At 38.7% G+C, this 15350-nt stretch overlaps 1 protein-coding gene across 1 annotated transcript in view; it reads right to left on the reverse strand.

Annotated features, from left to right (window-relative positions):
• trol (terribly reduced optic lobes) overlaps window positions 1–15350 on the reverse strand; it is a 591503-nt gene that overhangs the window by 185562 nt on the left and 390591 nt on the right. The window contains exons 45-50 of the mRNA XM_055065643.2: window positions 15194–15319; window positions 11450–11577; window positions 5740–5888; window positions 4783–4890; window positions 2175–2282; window positions 866–939 (exon numbers count right to left, since the gene is read on the reverse strand). Of these exons, the coding sequence (XP_054921618.1) occupies window positions 866–939; window positions 2175–2282; window positions 4783–4890; window positions 5740–5888; window positions 11450–11577; window positions 15194–15319 (693 nt within the window). The remainder of the gene's footprint in view (window positions 1–865; window positions 940–2174; window positions 2283–4782; window positions 4891–5739; window positions 5889–11449; window positions 11578–15193; window positions 15320–15350) is intronic.

Genomic DNA, 15350 nt, shown 5'->3' on the forward strand with positions numbered 1-15350 from the left:
CTTGTGGCGTTCTATACCCAACAGGTCTTTTTTCAAGCCTGTAAGCTTACAAAGCTGGTTCAGCTTGTTAGAAGCAAACATACAGCTTTCACTTCGGTGCAATGTGTAAAAAGCTTTAGATTCTGGAAAAGTTGGTCAAAAACGGGTATAGAATATGTGGCGCACAGCGAACAGTTGACATAGACTTAAGACTCAGATAGGAGTTTATCAGCATCCACCTTAGCCTAGAACGTAAAATATGGCTCCCGGTCTCTCTTTGAACGTGCTCACACGCTCCCTGGCCCCAAGATCATCCTCTTCTTTCATGTAGGAAGAGCGTGGGAAATTCAACAGGGGCCTATTACTAGTTTGTATCAGTGCAAATCAAAGAAGTGCCATACCAGCAAACAAAAGTATCTACCCTCACAATCACTTTGTGATCTGGCTGTACAGAAAGCATGTGAGCACGCAATCAATGACAAGTATTGGGGATCAGCTATTTGCCATCCTACAATGCAGCGTGAGCAGTGCTACAAAGCGAATCCTGGTCAGATTCAAATGGCTAAGTTCACACTTGAGCTAAAAGCTCTTCATGGAGCTTTACACATGTGCATTCCTTTTGTTTGCAATGCTGCCACAAGGAATGTAAGCAGTTTGGTTTGCAAGAGTTGAATCTTGGGCTTGGACATCGCTCTTTCACTCTGCAGTGCACACCCTAGAGTGCCAAGTGGGCAGAGCTGGACTAGTTTTGCCAGAGGAGAAGATAAATACTGGTTGCTCTGTATAGTTCTTGCATGATTCTTAAGGCCGAGGCTGGGCCAAAAAGGTGAAGAAGCTGATGTAAAAGATATGTAAGCAGTGCCTGATGCTGTGCACACAAACATACCTTGCACTGACACAATCCAGTTGATGGGCTTCGCTGTGGACTCAAGCTGCCAGCTGCATCGCACTGTGGTGCACCTGGTGAGAATGCACATTTTCCACCAACGTTAGCAGCTGGATGCCACTATTTTGTCCCACATAAACATAATAATGTTAATCATGGCTACATAGACACCACTGTGCACATATAGGATGTATATAGTTAACTTGTTGGATGCAAAATAATAATCTACAATTTTGGTTAACACTAACTACGACAGTTCAGTTAAGACAAATCAGCAATAGCATGTGCAATGTACTAACAGCTTATAGTATGTAAAAACAATCAACATCGAGCTTTAAAATAAGACAAACCATGAGCAAGTCTCCTGCTACAAAGTTATTATACATAGCCAGAGTACTAAGTGCTTTTTGTGTGTCCCTTCTTCATTCTTGTGTGATGCTTCGTTGCACTGTTTCCATCATGCTTACATAGCAATTTGATTTACTGTGTTGCAAGCCCGATTTCAGATATGCAAGACTTTGCATTGTAGTCTTTTTATATAACATATAATGTGAACTTTAATTAGAAAAGTAGCTTTTTTAATTGGTAACTGTCGTGTTCCACCATTCAACAAAAGACTCACAAATATTGAAGAAATAAGGCTGTCATGTGAACCAAGATGTACCACATCAATGTCAAAGTAAAAAGCAGTAGTGGAATTTGAATAATACATGTGAAATTCATGCATTATGCCTGCACATAAGTTAAAGTAGTGAAAATGCCTACTCAGGACGTGTCTATGAGCAGTTATTGGAGGTAAAAGTGCCAAAGCATGAGTAAGAAACATGCATGCAATCACGCGTGCAACTGAAGCAATATGCAATAGAGAAAGAAAAGCTGATATTTAGTATATGTTTTACAAATCAGTACCTGATATATAAAAATGCTATATTTTCAGTCTCCTTGCTATGACCACAAATAAAAGCAACATATTATAGTGTGGTGCAATTACAAGGTCCAGCGAAGTGAGAACACCTAGAGTTTTATTATCCAGATTGAAATTGCTATAGAATATGTTTTTTTTTCTGTAGAGTAAACTGAACATGGTATGGTTTATTTACACAAAACAAATTAAAGTGTGAGACATTACTATAATAATTTCAAGTAAAATTATTCTATAATCTTTTATATAACGTTTATATCTCAAATTAAGTTAAAGAAAAAAAAATGGGAGCAGACAAGACCAACTAGAATTTTGTGCTAAATAAGCATGCCATTAGGTACACAGCATCCTCACATGCTCAAGGTTAGTAAGCGGGATTCCACACACCACAATTGCTCTCATCAGACATGTCTATGCAGTCTGCCTTGCCGTCACACCTTTTGCGAACACTGAGGCAAGTTCCATCAGGACATCTGAATTGGTTATAACCACATGCTAGGAGTGAGAACAGCAAGAGTCAGTGAGACGCTTCACAGAGGGCACGGCAGGAAGAAAACCCACAGGAGGAAAAGCACGAAAACAGATTCCTCACTTGAGATGAACAAGCGCCACTCAGATGCTGCTAGAGCAACAAAAGATATTTATTACAGTAACGAGCCTTGGCCATAAAAAAAATTTGATTAATGAGAAAAATAGTACACAAGGCAGGTAGCTGTTAAAATGTACAGAAAATATTGATATTTTAAAGCAAGTGAGGAACTGCAGCTTTATAAAGAGTCATTAAATAATGTTAGCTTGATGAGGTATGATAAAGCACTGCATTAAAAAAAAGTAATGCATGATGATGCACGTTAAGTGATCAGCAAGCTGTGTAGGAGATAGCTGTTTAGTACAAGCTCTGTCAGCTATCTCTATGTCATATATATTTACGGAGTGGACAGCCAAAAAGGTCATACCAACACATACAGTTGTCTCATTATTAGAAAAGCAGTGCCAGTATTGCAGCACAAAGAATGCCCATTGCACAACTACGAAGTGCTTCCACTAATATACACCTCACCATTTCTTGCATTCAGTAAATTTGAACAAATGAACTTTATTGTACACTATGTTTCTTATGTTATTCAGAGTTACTCATCTTCAAAGCACCTAATTTGAGTTGAAACTTGTCACCTCCAACAACAACAGGGGCATTGAAATGCAATAGCTCATACATTTCAGAGTCAAAATAGCACAAAAGCTTGGAATGAAGCAAGAGGAACACAGTGCTGATCTGCAACTAACGTTTATTGCACACCACACACAGAATATAAATATGCTGGAAAGGGAAGTAACACAAGGGGAAGAAAGTGGGCAGGGCGATTACAAGCCATTTCATATTAAGTTTCACTAAAATACTATAAATGTAGACAAGATTAAAAAAAAAGATCTACCTCTTTATCAAACAGATTAACTAAAAATGTGCTAATGCATTCTGAGCCATCTTTTGTAATCCTTTATGCTTCACAATTTCTCTGGATTTTATACTTTCACAAAATTGTTGTGTTGCCATGATCAGGAGAGCACCCACAAACTTTGCAGTGCAGTGGCAGGTTTACTCTGTATGTGCACAATGGAGTAGGCAGGTTCAAGAGGATGGTGGGGCATGACAATGTGCGCATGCTTATTTCCACTCTGAACAAGTAGAGCAAAATGTGCAGACGTTTTTATGACCCAAAACCTTCCTCGTGTACGATAAACAAAAATATGTCACCAGTGCCACTGAAGCAGCACACAACACGCTGCAGTCCAGTGGCAGAACCTAAATAGAACAACAGAACCACTGCATCAGCAGCAGCCTGCACACAAACTTTTTAGAATCTGGAGCAGGCAGTAGCGTAACACTGCACTGCAAAGATTGTGGGTGCTCCCCTGATTTCAGCAACACAACTATTCCAAGAAAGTATAAAAGCCAGATAATATTTAAAATTTGTGATGCGTACAAAATAACAAAGACACAGCATGCATTAGTGCACTTTTAGTTAATCTGTTTGATAAAGAGGTCAATTTTTTAAACAAGTTTGCATGCGTATGGCTGGGTCAGTGACAATTAATAGGAAGTCACATGTGATCACTTCGTCAAGATTTTTCTTCTCTATGTACTGCCCCATTTCCAGAGTATTAATTTTGAGAGCGTAGCACGCAATAAACATTAACTGCCGGTCAGCATCGTTTTTGTCTTCAGCCTTCGTCCTGTGTTCTTGCACTGTTTTGACTCCAACAACTTTCCTCAAATAAGAAAAGCTTTTGCAACCACAACCCAACTGGCACAAATAAAAAAAAACACTGCTTTGCTTTACACATATAGAAATGTATGGCTAAATTAAATTTAGGAGAGCATGAAGTACTTTTTTTTTAGACATGGCCCACTGTAGAGCACTCATTCAGCTTGCGCCACAAGCAACCGAGTGACTAATTATATGTGTGCAAGTACTGGAAAAAAGAATTTCGAATGTGGTCACCACTAAAACGTGATATTTCTCTGACAAAGCATACAGCCAGAATTCGATGCCATATTATAAGGGCGATGGTTTGGGCTAGTTGGTTTTCCATGAGGCTGTGTGGTGCAAAGGCAAAGTGGGACAGTGCTTGTCCTCATTTTTCTGTGTCCCTTGTGCCCCTTCGCGCTGCACCACACAGCCATACTATGGCTCCTACACAGTGTTATTCTCCATTCCAAAATGTGCACCAGGTCTGTTAAGAAATTTAGTGTTTTTAGGACCTTTGCAACCTGAGAACTTAAGTGGAAGGTGCGCACACACACACATACAGACTAAGGTCACAAGAAGAAATGGCTCAAAATTAGTTTTAATATGTCTAGCTTTTTTATTTGTTAAATATTAATTCTGTCAGACATTGTATTAGATGAATGAATTAATGAATCTGCAATTCCAAATAGCTTCAATTAATTAAGCCTAGAGTAATAATTTGCCCGTACAGATGAAAAATTACTTACCACAGTTCTGTTCATCAGTGTAATCATTACAGTCATAATGACCATCACACCTTCTCCTGAAATCTATGCATGACCCATCACCGCACTGGAACTGGCCAGGTTCACATTCTGAAACAAAAAAAAAAAAAATGCATGAACAGCCAACCACATTTTCCTGTAATTTTCCCACTTGGAACACTACACAGACATGTCAAATGAAACAGAGTAGCAGGCAATGGCACTCAGCTATTTGCTCATATGAACTTAAGTACAAGCCAACAAAAAGGAAAGAAAAAATTTCACAAAGTCACTGCATATAGAAAAAAAGTGCATAAAATTAAGATCATATCAGTCTGCTACTCAGGGTATCAAAGATATTTAGAATTCTGGGGCCAAATTCACAAAGTTTTAGTTCGTAAGTGCTGTTTTCCATTGGCTGATCGCCTTTGCTAATAATATGTCCTACATCATTATTGGCTGGCACAAACGTTCTTAGTGTAAGAACGTTTTGTGAATATGGGCCCTGACTTCTGTCAACGAAGGTGTCAATGTTATGACACCAGTTGTCTTGCAATGTTTTTTTTGCGGAGCAATGCTCATGTCGGGGCACTCTTTTGCCATGTAAAGCCTTGAGACTCTGTACATAAAATATGAATACTTCACTTATTAAGATATGAACTGTCTAGAAGGACAAGTGCTTCGCGCTTGCTTGCCAAACTAGCCTATAGTTGCCCTTTTTCTTGCCCAGTGCAGAAAGTGAAATGTGCAATGTGCCCAAAACATGTAACGATTTCTCACACAGTGCACTGCACTACTGTAATGAAATTAAGAACACAGTAACTTACAATGCCAGTAATGTTATGCACTGAATACAGAAAGCCAGTCTAATTTCTGTTCAGTAAACATATCTACACAAGCATTATGAAGTTAAAAAAATTAACATTGTTCACATACCGAAAACACATAAATTGGACACACCTTTTAAGTGACAAGATCCATCAACAGAGCCAGGTGGGTATCGCTCATATCCTGGAGCACAGCGTTCACAACGCCTGCCTTCAAAACCAATTGGACACGAGTTGCAGGTCACTTGGCCATCAGCCTCCAACACACAGGTTGGTGAAAACCTAGAAGAGGAGCATGCATTGCGAATCAAGTGTGAATCTATCAGTCAGAAGTGGCAGTGTTAATGCAAAAAGCTCATATCTAGTCACATTAATATTAGTACTTTTTCCAAATGTATTCATTTAGCTTATGTATTGAGTTCATCCATGCAAATTACTTCCATGCACACCCGGTAAACTGATTCCATAACCTCAGCAAGATAAAGCTGCATTGGAAACTATAAGCAACAGCACTAATACATGGAGTGTATGCATGATGGCTTCTTCCGAATAAACAGCTGTGCTTACAGTAACCACAATAAGGTGGAGGAAGTTGCCTGACTACTGCCATTGTGGCAGTTACAGGTGGCATTGGCAGGGTCATTACACATGTGCGCTGAACGGGTGAGATTGGTCCAACAAAGCTGGTCATTTCTTAAGACATGTTAATTTTGAAAGAGTGCAGAGTCTGCCACCATTCATGACACATCGCCAAGATTTGCCATGAAATAAATTGGTGTTGGGCATAATTTTGTCCTGCAGTCTATAAGGATGGCTTTCTGGGAAAATTACAGGTGAAGCACCAATGCACTTCGACAAAGGTTTCTTCATGAAATTCCAAAACTGGTGCTGGTCTCAGGATTCCTACTAAGTGGACATGCCTTGAACATTGACCAGATTCTATTCCACAATTGCAGTGTGGGCTCTCAAGTGATTACATACTTATTGGCCTTATACTGCCAACATCAGACAAATTCATATGTCTGCTGCTGCTATAAATCTGGGCCAATAAAAATTTATAATTTTTCCTTAAGTTCCTCATTTTTAATTATTTGAGACAGTCAAGTCATTGCTGAAACACCTTTTTGATATGCAAGAGTACTTGTCAGCATTCCAAGAGGGCTCTGTAACTAAGATTTCATACTGAAGTCACTTCATGCAGATTTCTCAAGATTTTCTGTGACCTCTACATAAGTGGGCTGGTTAAGTGAACACAAACTACAGCCATCAACACCATGAGATGATCAAGTCCTGTGTAGGTTGCATTTCGTGTAAAGTGCAAAATTCAGCAACTTATAATGTACATTCACTTCTTCCAACAGATTCTAGCTAGCGCCTGTAAATTTCATAATTTCATCACCCACCTAGTCTTCTGCTATCCTCGACTGCACTTCCCTTCTCTTGGCACCCATTCTGTAACTCTAATGGTCCACCAGTTATCTAACCTGCGCATTACATGACCTGCCCAGCTCCACTTTTTTTCTCTTAATGTGAATTAGAATATCATCTATCCCTGTTTGCTCTCTTCCTGTCTCTTAACGTTACACCTAACATTCTTCATTCCATCACCCTTTGCACGGTCCTTAACTTGTTTTAGAGCTTCTTTATAATTCTCCAAGTTTCTGCCCCATATGTTAGCCTCGGTAGAATGCGTTGATTGTACACCTTTATTTTCAATGATAATGGTAAGCTGGCAATATAGGTTGTGTTAAAAAAAGACTTGTTTCCTTTCAGTGAAAACTCATTCCTTTATCTTTCCCACGTAAGTGATGAAACATCCATTTTAGTAAAAACAATTCAGGAGATTGGTGCAGCATATCAAACATATTTTTCATTTTGAAGACCAGAAGATGCTTTAATACTTGTTTGTGGCTTTAGGCTAGTTGCACATTAGAAGTAGCTTTGTTGACAAATTTTGAATGAACATCTCTTTTTGTTTCATTGCTGGTGGCTTTGCAGATTCATTTTTTTAATGGCGTCCTCTTTAAAGAATGTTTAGCACACGCAGGACATTGGTGAAAACTTGCAAAAAAAAGTCAGCGTGTGTAACAGTCAACAAATTGTTTTATTAAGATATATGAACAAGCTAGTAGCCCAGCACAAAATAAAGTTTGTGCCAAACAACTACATCATCGTGGAAGGTGCACAGAGCTTTATAGGACCCCGAGGTGGTTTTTGAAGGTTATTTTGCAGGACATACAACTATACCACAGGCATGCAGAGATTAATGCCTATGATTATAATTACATTTTTAAAGGTTCACAACAAAACACAGAGATGTCATGAGTCCTTGCATCTCCAGAATGAAATAAAATGTAGTTAAGCATCTCCTTTTAACTGTTGCTCCATGCAATAATTGACTGCGCTAGAAAGGAAATATTCATGATGATACATGGTGTTTTGGGGCACAAGGGCCAATGAAGGCCAAAGAGCGCCAAGAAATGATATGGTGCAGCCAATAGTGAAAGAAAATATTGCTTTCTGCACTGCATATACACGCAATACAAGTGTGTAGAAAAAATTCAGAAATAACTAGAATTCCAAGAAACATGAAGATCTAACAAGTTTTGATACATTGAAGAAGCTTGGTTTTGAAAATCATGCTTGTGGATACCATCTGTTAACTGTATTTTTTTATATCTAAGAATTTTTTTGAAAGCTTGCCTGGGGCAGATTGTGCAATTCTTCCACTTCAGGTAATTTACTTGAATATGCAGACATTACTTCCAAGATCACAATGATCAGTTGGCTAATTAACTATGCTCCCCTAATTAACTATTTAACAAAGTACTTTAGAGCATTTTTCGATTGCAACTGGAACTGAAGTAAAACATTAATGAAATCATGTTCATTTAGCACAAATCCTGTGATTTACAGTAGTGTTCAAGTATTTGTTCCTAAATTATATTACATTATACATTGGTGGTCAACTTAACATTGCCCCAAAAGCCTTCCTCAGTCACTATTAGACAAAACGAACTAGAACAATGCATTCTGTAGCCCATTTCGGAGGTGGATATGTTAAACTTAGCGAACATCTCAGAATTTCTGCTAATTGATTATTACTTCATTGCTGCCCGGTTTCGGTACTAAAGAGAAGGCAGTTGGTGAAATATTGTTTGTCAGTAAATTGGACACTGATCTGTGCATGCAAGTAACATCTGCCTACTTCCACGCTGTCTCCCTGAAGTTGCAGAATGGCACTACAATAAGTTATTTCTGCTCTAAATAAAAAATATAAGGTGGCAGACCAAATCTGCAAGGTTGACAGTAACCTAGAAAACCATGTCAGAGACCCTTTGTGCAGGGTGTTGTTAGTGGGCAGAGATGAAGTACTAGCCCACTAAGAAGCACACTGGGGAGAGTTATGTTAGTAGGAAAGGAGGAGGTTACCATTCTGAGGGGAAACCAGCAATCCAGGAGGTCATAAGGCTGAACAAGGAATGGGCAGGGCGGAAGAGAGAGTGAGCAAGGTGTTGGGAATGCAGCCTTTATGCAAGCATGCTGGAAAGGAGCACTACCGGGCTATGCTATAGCATGGCAACACACTGTTTGAATGCTACAATATATGTACAGTACAACACACAGGTTCGCTACAAGTAGGTTACAAGCTCTATGGCAATATTGACCATGCTAATCCAGATTCAGAGCAGATACATGTATCTGATCTATTATATTCACTTCCCCCAATATTACTGTCATGTCAATCAGACATATGTTTAGGCAACTGTGTAATAGGTATCATGGTAAGCAATGCAGCACAAAAATTACTTACATGCTAACGAATGAGATAACACTAGCATGGATTTTTTTAAATTATGAAATGTGATTGCCAAAGCTAATTAAAAAAGAATTACACATTTTTGTGCTTACTTGTGATCTTGTCCGATAAGAGCAGGATAAACCACTGGGCTGCCCAGATTTGTTCTAGTGTTGCCACACAATAACAAAATTTTCTCACAAATGTAGTGTACCTTAATTTTTTAGTACAAATGCATATGTTATCACAATTATATCATATTATATGATAAAAATACAATATTGTCATCATACATCATCATCTGGTGCTGGAAATTTAATTAGCATGGCCAAATTGCATCTGCGTGCATCATGCAGTTTAGTTTAGGAGCAAAACCACATGATAAAATACAGGGTTGACTGCATACAACTAGAGTGCATGGGTTAAGGCGCAAACCAACTAAATGTTTCACAATACTTGCGCTGTAATTGAAGGCATTCTATCTACTATGTACAATTATTTGTGAGAACTTGCAGAGTCATAATTAGGCCAATATTAATTGTACACTTCAGCATTATCTTCAATAAAAATGCCAGTTTCAAGCCAAATGTCAGTTTTTATAAATGAGCTCTTGCAGAATAATTTCAGTATAAAAGTGCAGCTCAGAGGCTTAGCCATTTTACAAACTATACTGATACAACATAAGGCATTTCACAACAAACAAGAAGTAAAGAGTTTATTTCACAATGTTGCACAAATTTTGCCTGACGAGGAATATATAATGATGTACCTCAAAATGCTTTCATATCATAGAGTGCAGAAGAGGAAAAATCAATTATTTTAAATGACAAAGTAAAAAATGTTATAAAAGAAATGTCAGAAGAAATGCAATAATATATGTTTCAAATAAATATTACATTACATCAGAATGACTATACATTGTTATAAGATTAATGAAAATTGTACATGCAAAATGTACAGCTAGTGGACCTACATCTTCTCATGTAATTAATAATTCACCCCTTCAACACAATGCTGTGGGAAAGTAAAATTTGGGATCGCTAGAGCATACGCACAAAACCCACATCAGTGCAAGCACTGCCTGCTGGGCTGTTCTGCAATAAATTTGCTGCATTCTGTTGTTTATATCACCTCACTACTGTCTTTCTGAAAACTGAAGCATAGTTACCATGTTGTGCTAGGTGTCAACGGAGACATATAGAGAGATCTCAAATTTCAGCCTGCTGATAAGTGACAAGAGGCCAAATCATTCAAGAGGGACCATTCATGTATTACGCTTTATTAGTTCTTTATATCCGGCCTCATGTGCCACTCACTCAGCACATGGTTATGGGAAATTATCTTTAACCTGAAGCATATTTTGCAAAGGTTGCTCTTGTGTGGGAAGCCTGTCTGCTGTTTCTAGCAGTGCATCATTTCCATGCCTGTCCATGCCCAAAGGATAAAGTATTTAAATTTAAAGTATAAATAAATTGTATTTAGTCTGTTACGTAGAACAGACTCACGCTGGGTTGGGTATTGTGTGCACAAGCTATTACTTTACCATTTTGCATCACAATGTGGTACTTGCCTGCTGGTAAATTTTTGCTTTATGCTTACGTGTTGAATAATAATAAATTATGGGGTTTAATGAGCCAAACCCACATCGCGGCTGTGGGGAACTCCATAGTGATTGCTCTGGATCAATTTTTATCATCTGGTGCTGCTTACTATTGATTGAAGTGAACCTGCACACATGAGAATTTTTGCTTTCTGCCTTCATTAGAACATGAGCTTCATCAGCACAATGCTGTCCCTGCTGCGTGGAGCTAATGTGGTGGGTGGACCAACACTCGTCGATCAATTGGTGATCACCAGCTTCCAACTGGTTGAAAGCTTGCATATCATGACACAAAGAAATTGGAGATGTGTACACACTGGTATTACATTGCTTTTCTTAAACAGTTATGCCAGATCTCCACGTTAAGTAGTAAAGGAATCATAAGCACATACTGAATGGCAAGCAAAGACCATGCATGAGACAAAAGCAAAGCTTTGTGCTTACTGTCCAGGTACATCAACCATCGGGCATGGACAAGGCTGGCAATCACTTGGCGTACCTCGCCTTGCATCACCATAAAAACCTCGTTTGCAGGTTTCACAGCTTGGACCATCCGTATTGTGCTGACAATTCTGCAAAGAAATCACGCCACAGGAGCATTTTCGACCGAGGCAAGCAGTTCCCTAGATTTGTGTTCTGTTTTTTCACTCTCGCAGCCCATGACCGAACCAACTAGAACATCACCTAACTCAGCGAACGTATTAGATTTAATCTTGACTTCAAGCCTTGACCTTGCCTCTCCGGTAATACATCTACCACGTATCAGTGATCATGCGCTGCTGACCTTTACTCTTTCTGCACCTTCTGTTCAAACTACCTAATTGAAGAAAACCATACACAACTACAAGAAAGCTAACTTTGATGCCATAAACAACGAGCTAGCTGAATTTATTGCAGTCTTTATTCATGGTATTAATGACCATTCTGTCCAGTCTAACTGGAACATGTTTGCAGCTAAAGTCGAATGCCTAACAGTAAAATACATTCCTGTCCGCACAATAACTTCTAATCCCCAGGCACCATGGTATAATAGCCATATACAACGTTTATCAAACAGGAAAGAACGTCTTTATCGACTAGCTAATCAGACACCGAGTGAATCACACAGAGCAAAATATAAAACTTCTTCTGATGAGTACGTAAATGCATTGAAGGTCGCCAAGTTTAATTTCCAAACTAAATGTCCTTCCATCATTGCTAAGCATCAATGTATCAAAATTCTGGGGCTTAATTAATCCTTCTGCCGACAACAGCATCACATTGAATGATCCTTCCAGTGAACCTGCTCCTGCTCACTCCTTTGCTTCGGTCTTAAACACAGGGTTCAACAAAAACTTCTCGCCATTATCTAGCTCCCATTTACCTTTTATGAGTCAGTATAATTACTCAGTCATGGATCCCATCATCATTGATACATCTGGTGTTGTGCGACTCATTGACAATTTAAAATATCAGACTTCCCCAGGTTACAATACTATAAGTACTAAATTTTTGAAGAACACATCCACTTGCAGTCCCATCATATTAACCAAACTTTTTGGACAATCAGTGGACACATCTACTTTGCCTATACAATGGAAAACTGGGAAGGTGGTTCCCATCCACAAATCAGGTGTTAAATCTTCTCCACCTAGTTATAGACCAATATCTCTCACCAGCATCTGTTGCAAAATGCTGGAGCACATCATATATAGTCATCTGGTTAGTTTTCTCGAAACTTCACATCAGCGCAGCATGGTTTCCGGAGAACATATTCGTGCAAAACACAGCTCATCTTGTTTATACACAAGTTACAATGCATTCTAGATCAATCCTCATTTGCCGACTGAATTTTCCTAGATTTCTCTAAAGCATTTCATAAGGTATGTCACAAGCTATTACTATACAAATTAAGCCTTCTTAATCCTGACTGTAACCTCTTAAAATGGATAGAATGTTTTTTAACAAATCATTTTCAGTTCGTTAGTGCTAACAACCATAAATCTGCCTTCACTAAAGTATGTTCAGGTGTACCACAAGGTTCCGTACTAGGTCCTCTTTTATTTATTATCTATATTAACAACCTTCCTTTCAAAATATCCTCAAATATTCACCTTCTTGCCGATGATTGCGGCGTTTTTCGCAAGATAAGTACTCCGATGACATAAGTGCACTGCAGGCCAATCTAAACATTATTTCTAGCTTGTGTAAGAAATGGTTAATGGAACTTAATATTAACAAATGCAAAGTAATAAGAATATCTTGAGCGGCTCATGCCTTACCTAAGTATTACCTGGATAACATTGCCCTTGAATCCACTGACAGATATAAGTACCTTGGAGTTCATATTACGACTAACCTGTCATGGGCTGTTCATACTAATTACATAGTTAATGCCAACCGGACGTTAGGTTACTTGCGCCGAAATTTTCATTCCGCTCCGCCAACTTTAATACTACTGCTGTATACAACACTAATACGCCCAAAATTAGAATATGCATCGGCTGTTTAAGATTCATGCCAAGTTAATCTAGTTAATTCTCTTGAACTTGTTCAAAATAATTCGGTTCGTTTCATTCTTTCCATCTGTAATAGAACTGCAAGCATAAGCACTATGAAAACTAACCTCAACTTACCGCCATTGGCTTCTCGCCGAAAAATATCCCGACTAGCTCCGTTTCATAAATTATACTACCACCATGTGCTATGAACTGATTTAATTACGCCACCAGTGTATGTTTCTCATCGCATTGACCACTCCCTCAAAGTAGGGTTCGTATCGTGCCACACCAAGAGTCTCTTTTCAGTTATTTCTTCTGCGAACATCTTGGGAATCGACCCACCTTCCTCCAGACATTGTTACTATTACAGATAACGATGCCTTTAAACTAGCACTAGCTAATATTGTATAAGTAGCAGCTATTTTGTACTTGCCAAACATTATTACTGTCTAGTTTTCCTAACCTGACTTTGTATTCCTTTCACTTGTACCTTAGCTAACATTGTATAATAACAGCAATGAGTATTTCTTCTTTTTATTACTGTATAACATACTGCATTCTTGTAACCTTTTCAAACTGTTCATACCACTCTTCTCTGCAATGCCCCTTGGCCTTGAGGGTAATGCAAATAATAATAAATAATAATAATAATAAATAAAGCAGAAACCTATTAAGAGAGCAACCCAGTCATAGAAACAGCGATTAACATATCTTGAACATTCTTGATTTAAAAAAAAAAGCTTTTGTGTTTGATGCTTTGATAGACAATGGGCTAAATTCAGCTTCCATTTGTTGTCTATAATTAACATGAATGCCACTTGTCCAGTCAATGACAGGACTGCTTTATGCACACCACGATGCCAGTTGCTGGCTAAGCTTCCTAGTATGTATTTGTAGTTTTTACTACATCAACATTGAGTGCAACTTTTTCACTGTGTCTATTGCATTTGTGCCTGTTCAGTGGTACAGAGGATGAACAACTTTTTGATTGATTTCAAAGAACTGAATTAAATTCTGGGGTTAACGTGCCAAAATCCCGACATGGTTATGAGGCACGCCGTAGTGGAGGACTCTGGATTAATTCTGACCACCTGAGGTTTTTTAATGTGAACCCAATGCATGGCACAAGGACGTTGTTGCATTTCACCCCCATCGAAATGTGGGATTTTGAAGAGCTGATCCAGACAAAGTAATTGGGTAGTGAGCTAAACAGTTGCACGGATATAATGTACAGTGTGGACAGACTGGCAATGCTTTAAAAAATAGGCTGGGGTAATCAGAACGAGCACAAATATTTACTAAATTTGTCATAACTGCCGAGCAAGTAGCTCTGAATGGCATGCAAGTGTGCTTTTACATTGTAAGCAATGTCTCTACACAGAGGAATAAAAACATGTGACAAACTCTCGACAAACCTAGTTGAATTAGTAACTGGCATAAATCATTGCAATCTATGCATGAGCAGGCCTGGAAGTGGGCACAATGAGGGGGAAGAGTATGACATTGATGGTTAAGAATAGAGTGCATAGGTGTCTGAGAGATGGTCTAGCATAATAGTTATTTGCTTATGATTGTGATTATAGATTAAATATTGAATAAAGTAGCATACACACATAATGACTTTCTACAGCTCTACTCGGAAATCAAAAGGTACTGTGGAAAGTTGACTACATTTGATCAGGATAGCAGCAGCTAAAATAAGCCTTACCAGACAGCGGCCAGTCTGTTGGTCACAGGAATTCGAGTGGGCGTTGCAATTGCAAGGGAGCACGCCTTGAACGCACTCGCCAAGGTAGGGTCCGGATCGCCGTCGGATGTAGCCAGGACCACAGTTCTAGAGAATGAAACGGAATATTCATACAGAC

Source organism: Dermacentor andersoni, chromosome 3 (genome assembly GCF_023375885.2).
Source record: "Dermacentor andersoni chromosome 3, qqDerAnde1_hic_scaffold, whole genome shotgun sequence".
NCBI lineage: Eukaryota > Metazoa > Arthropoda > Arachnida > Ixodida > Ixodidae > Dermacentor > Dermacentor andersoni.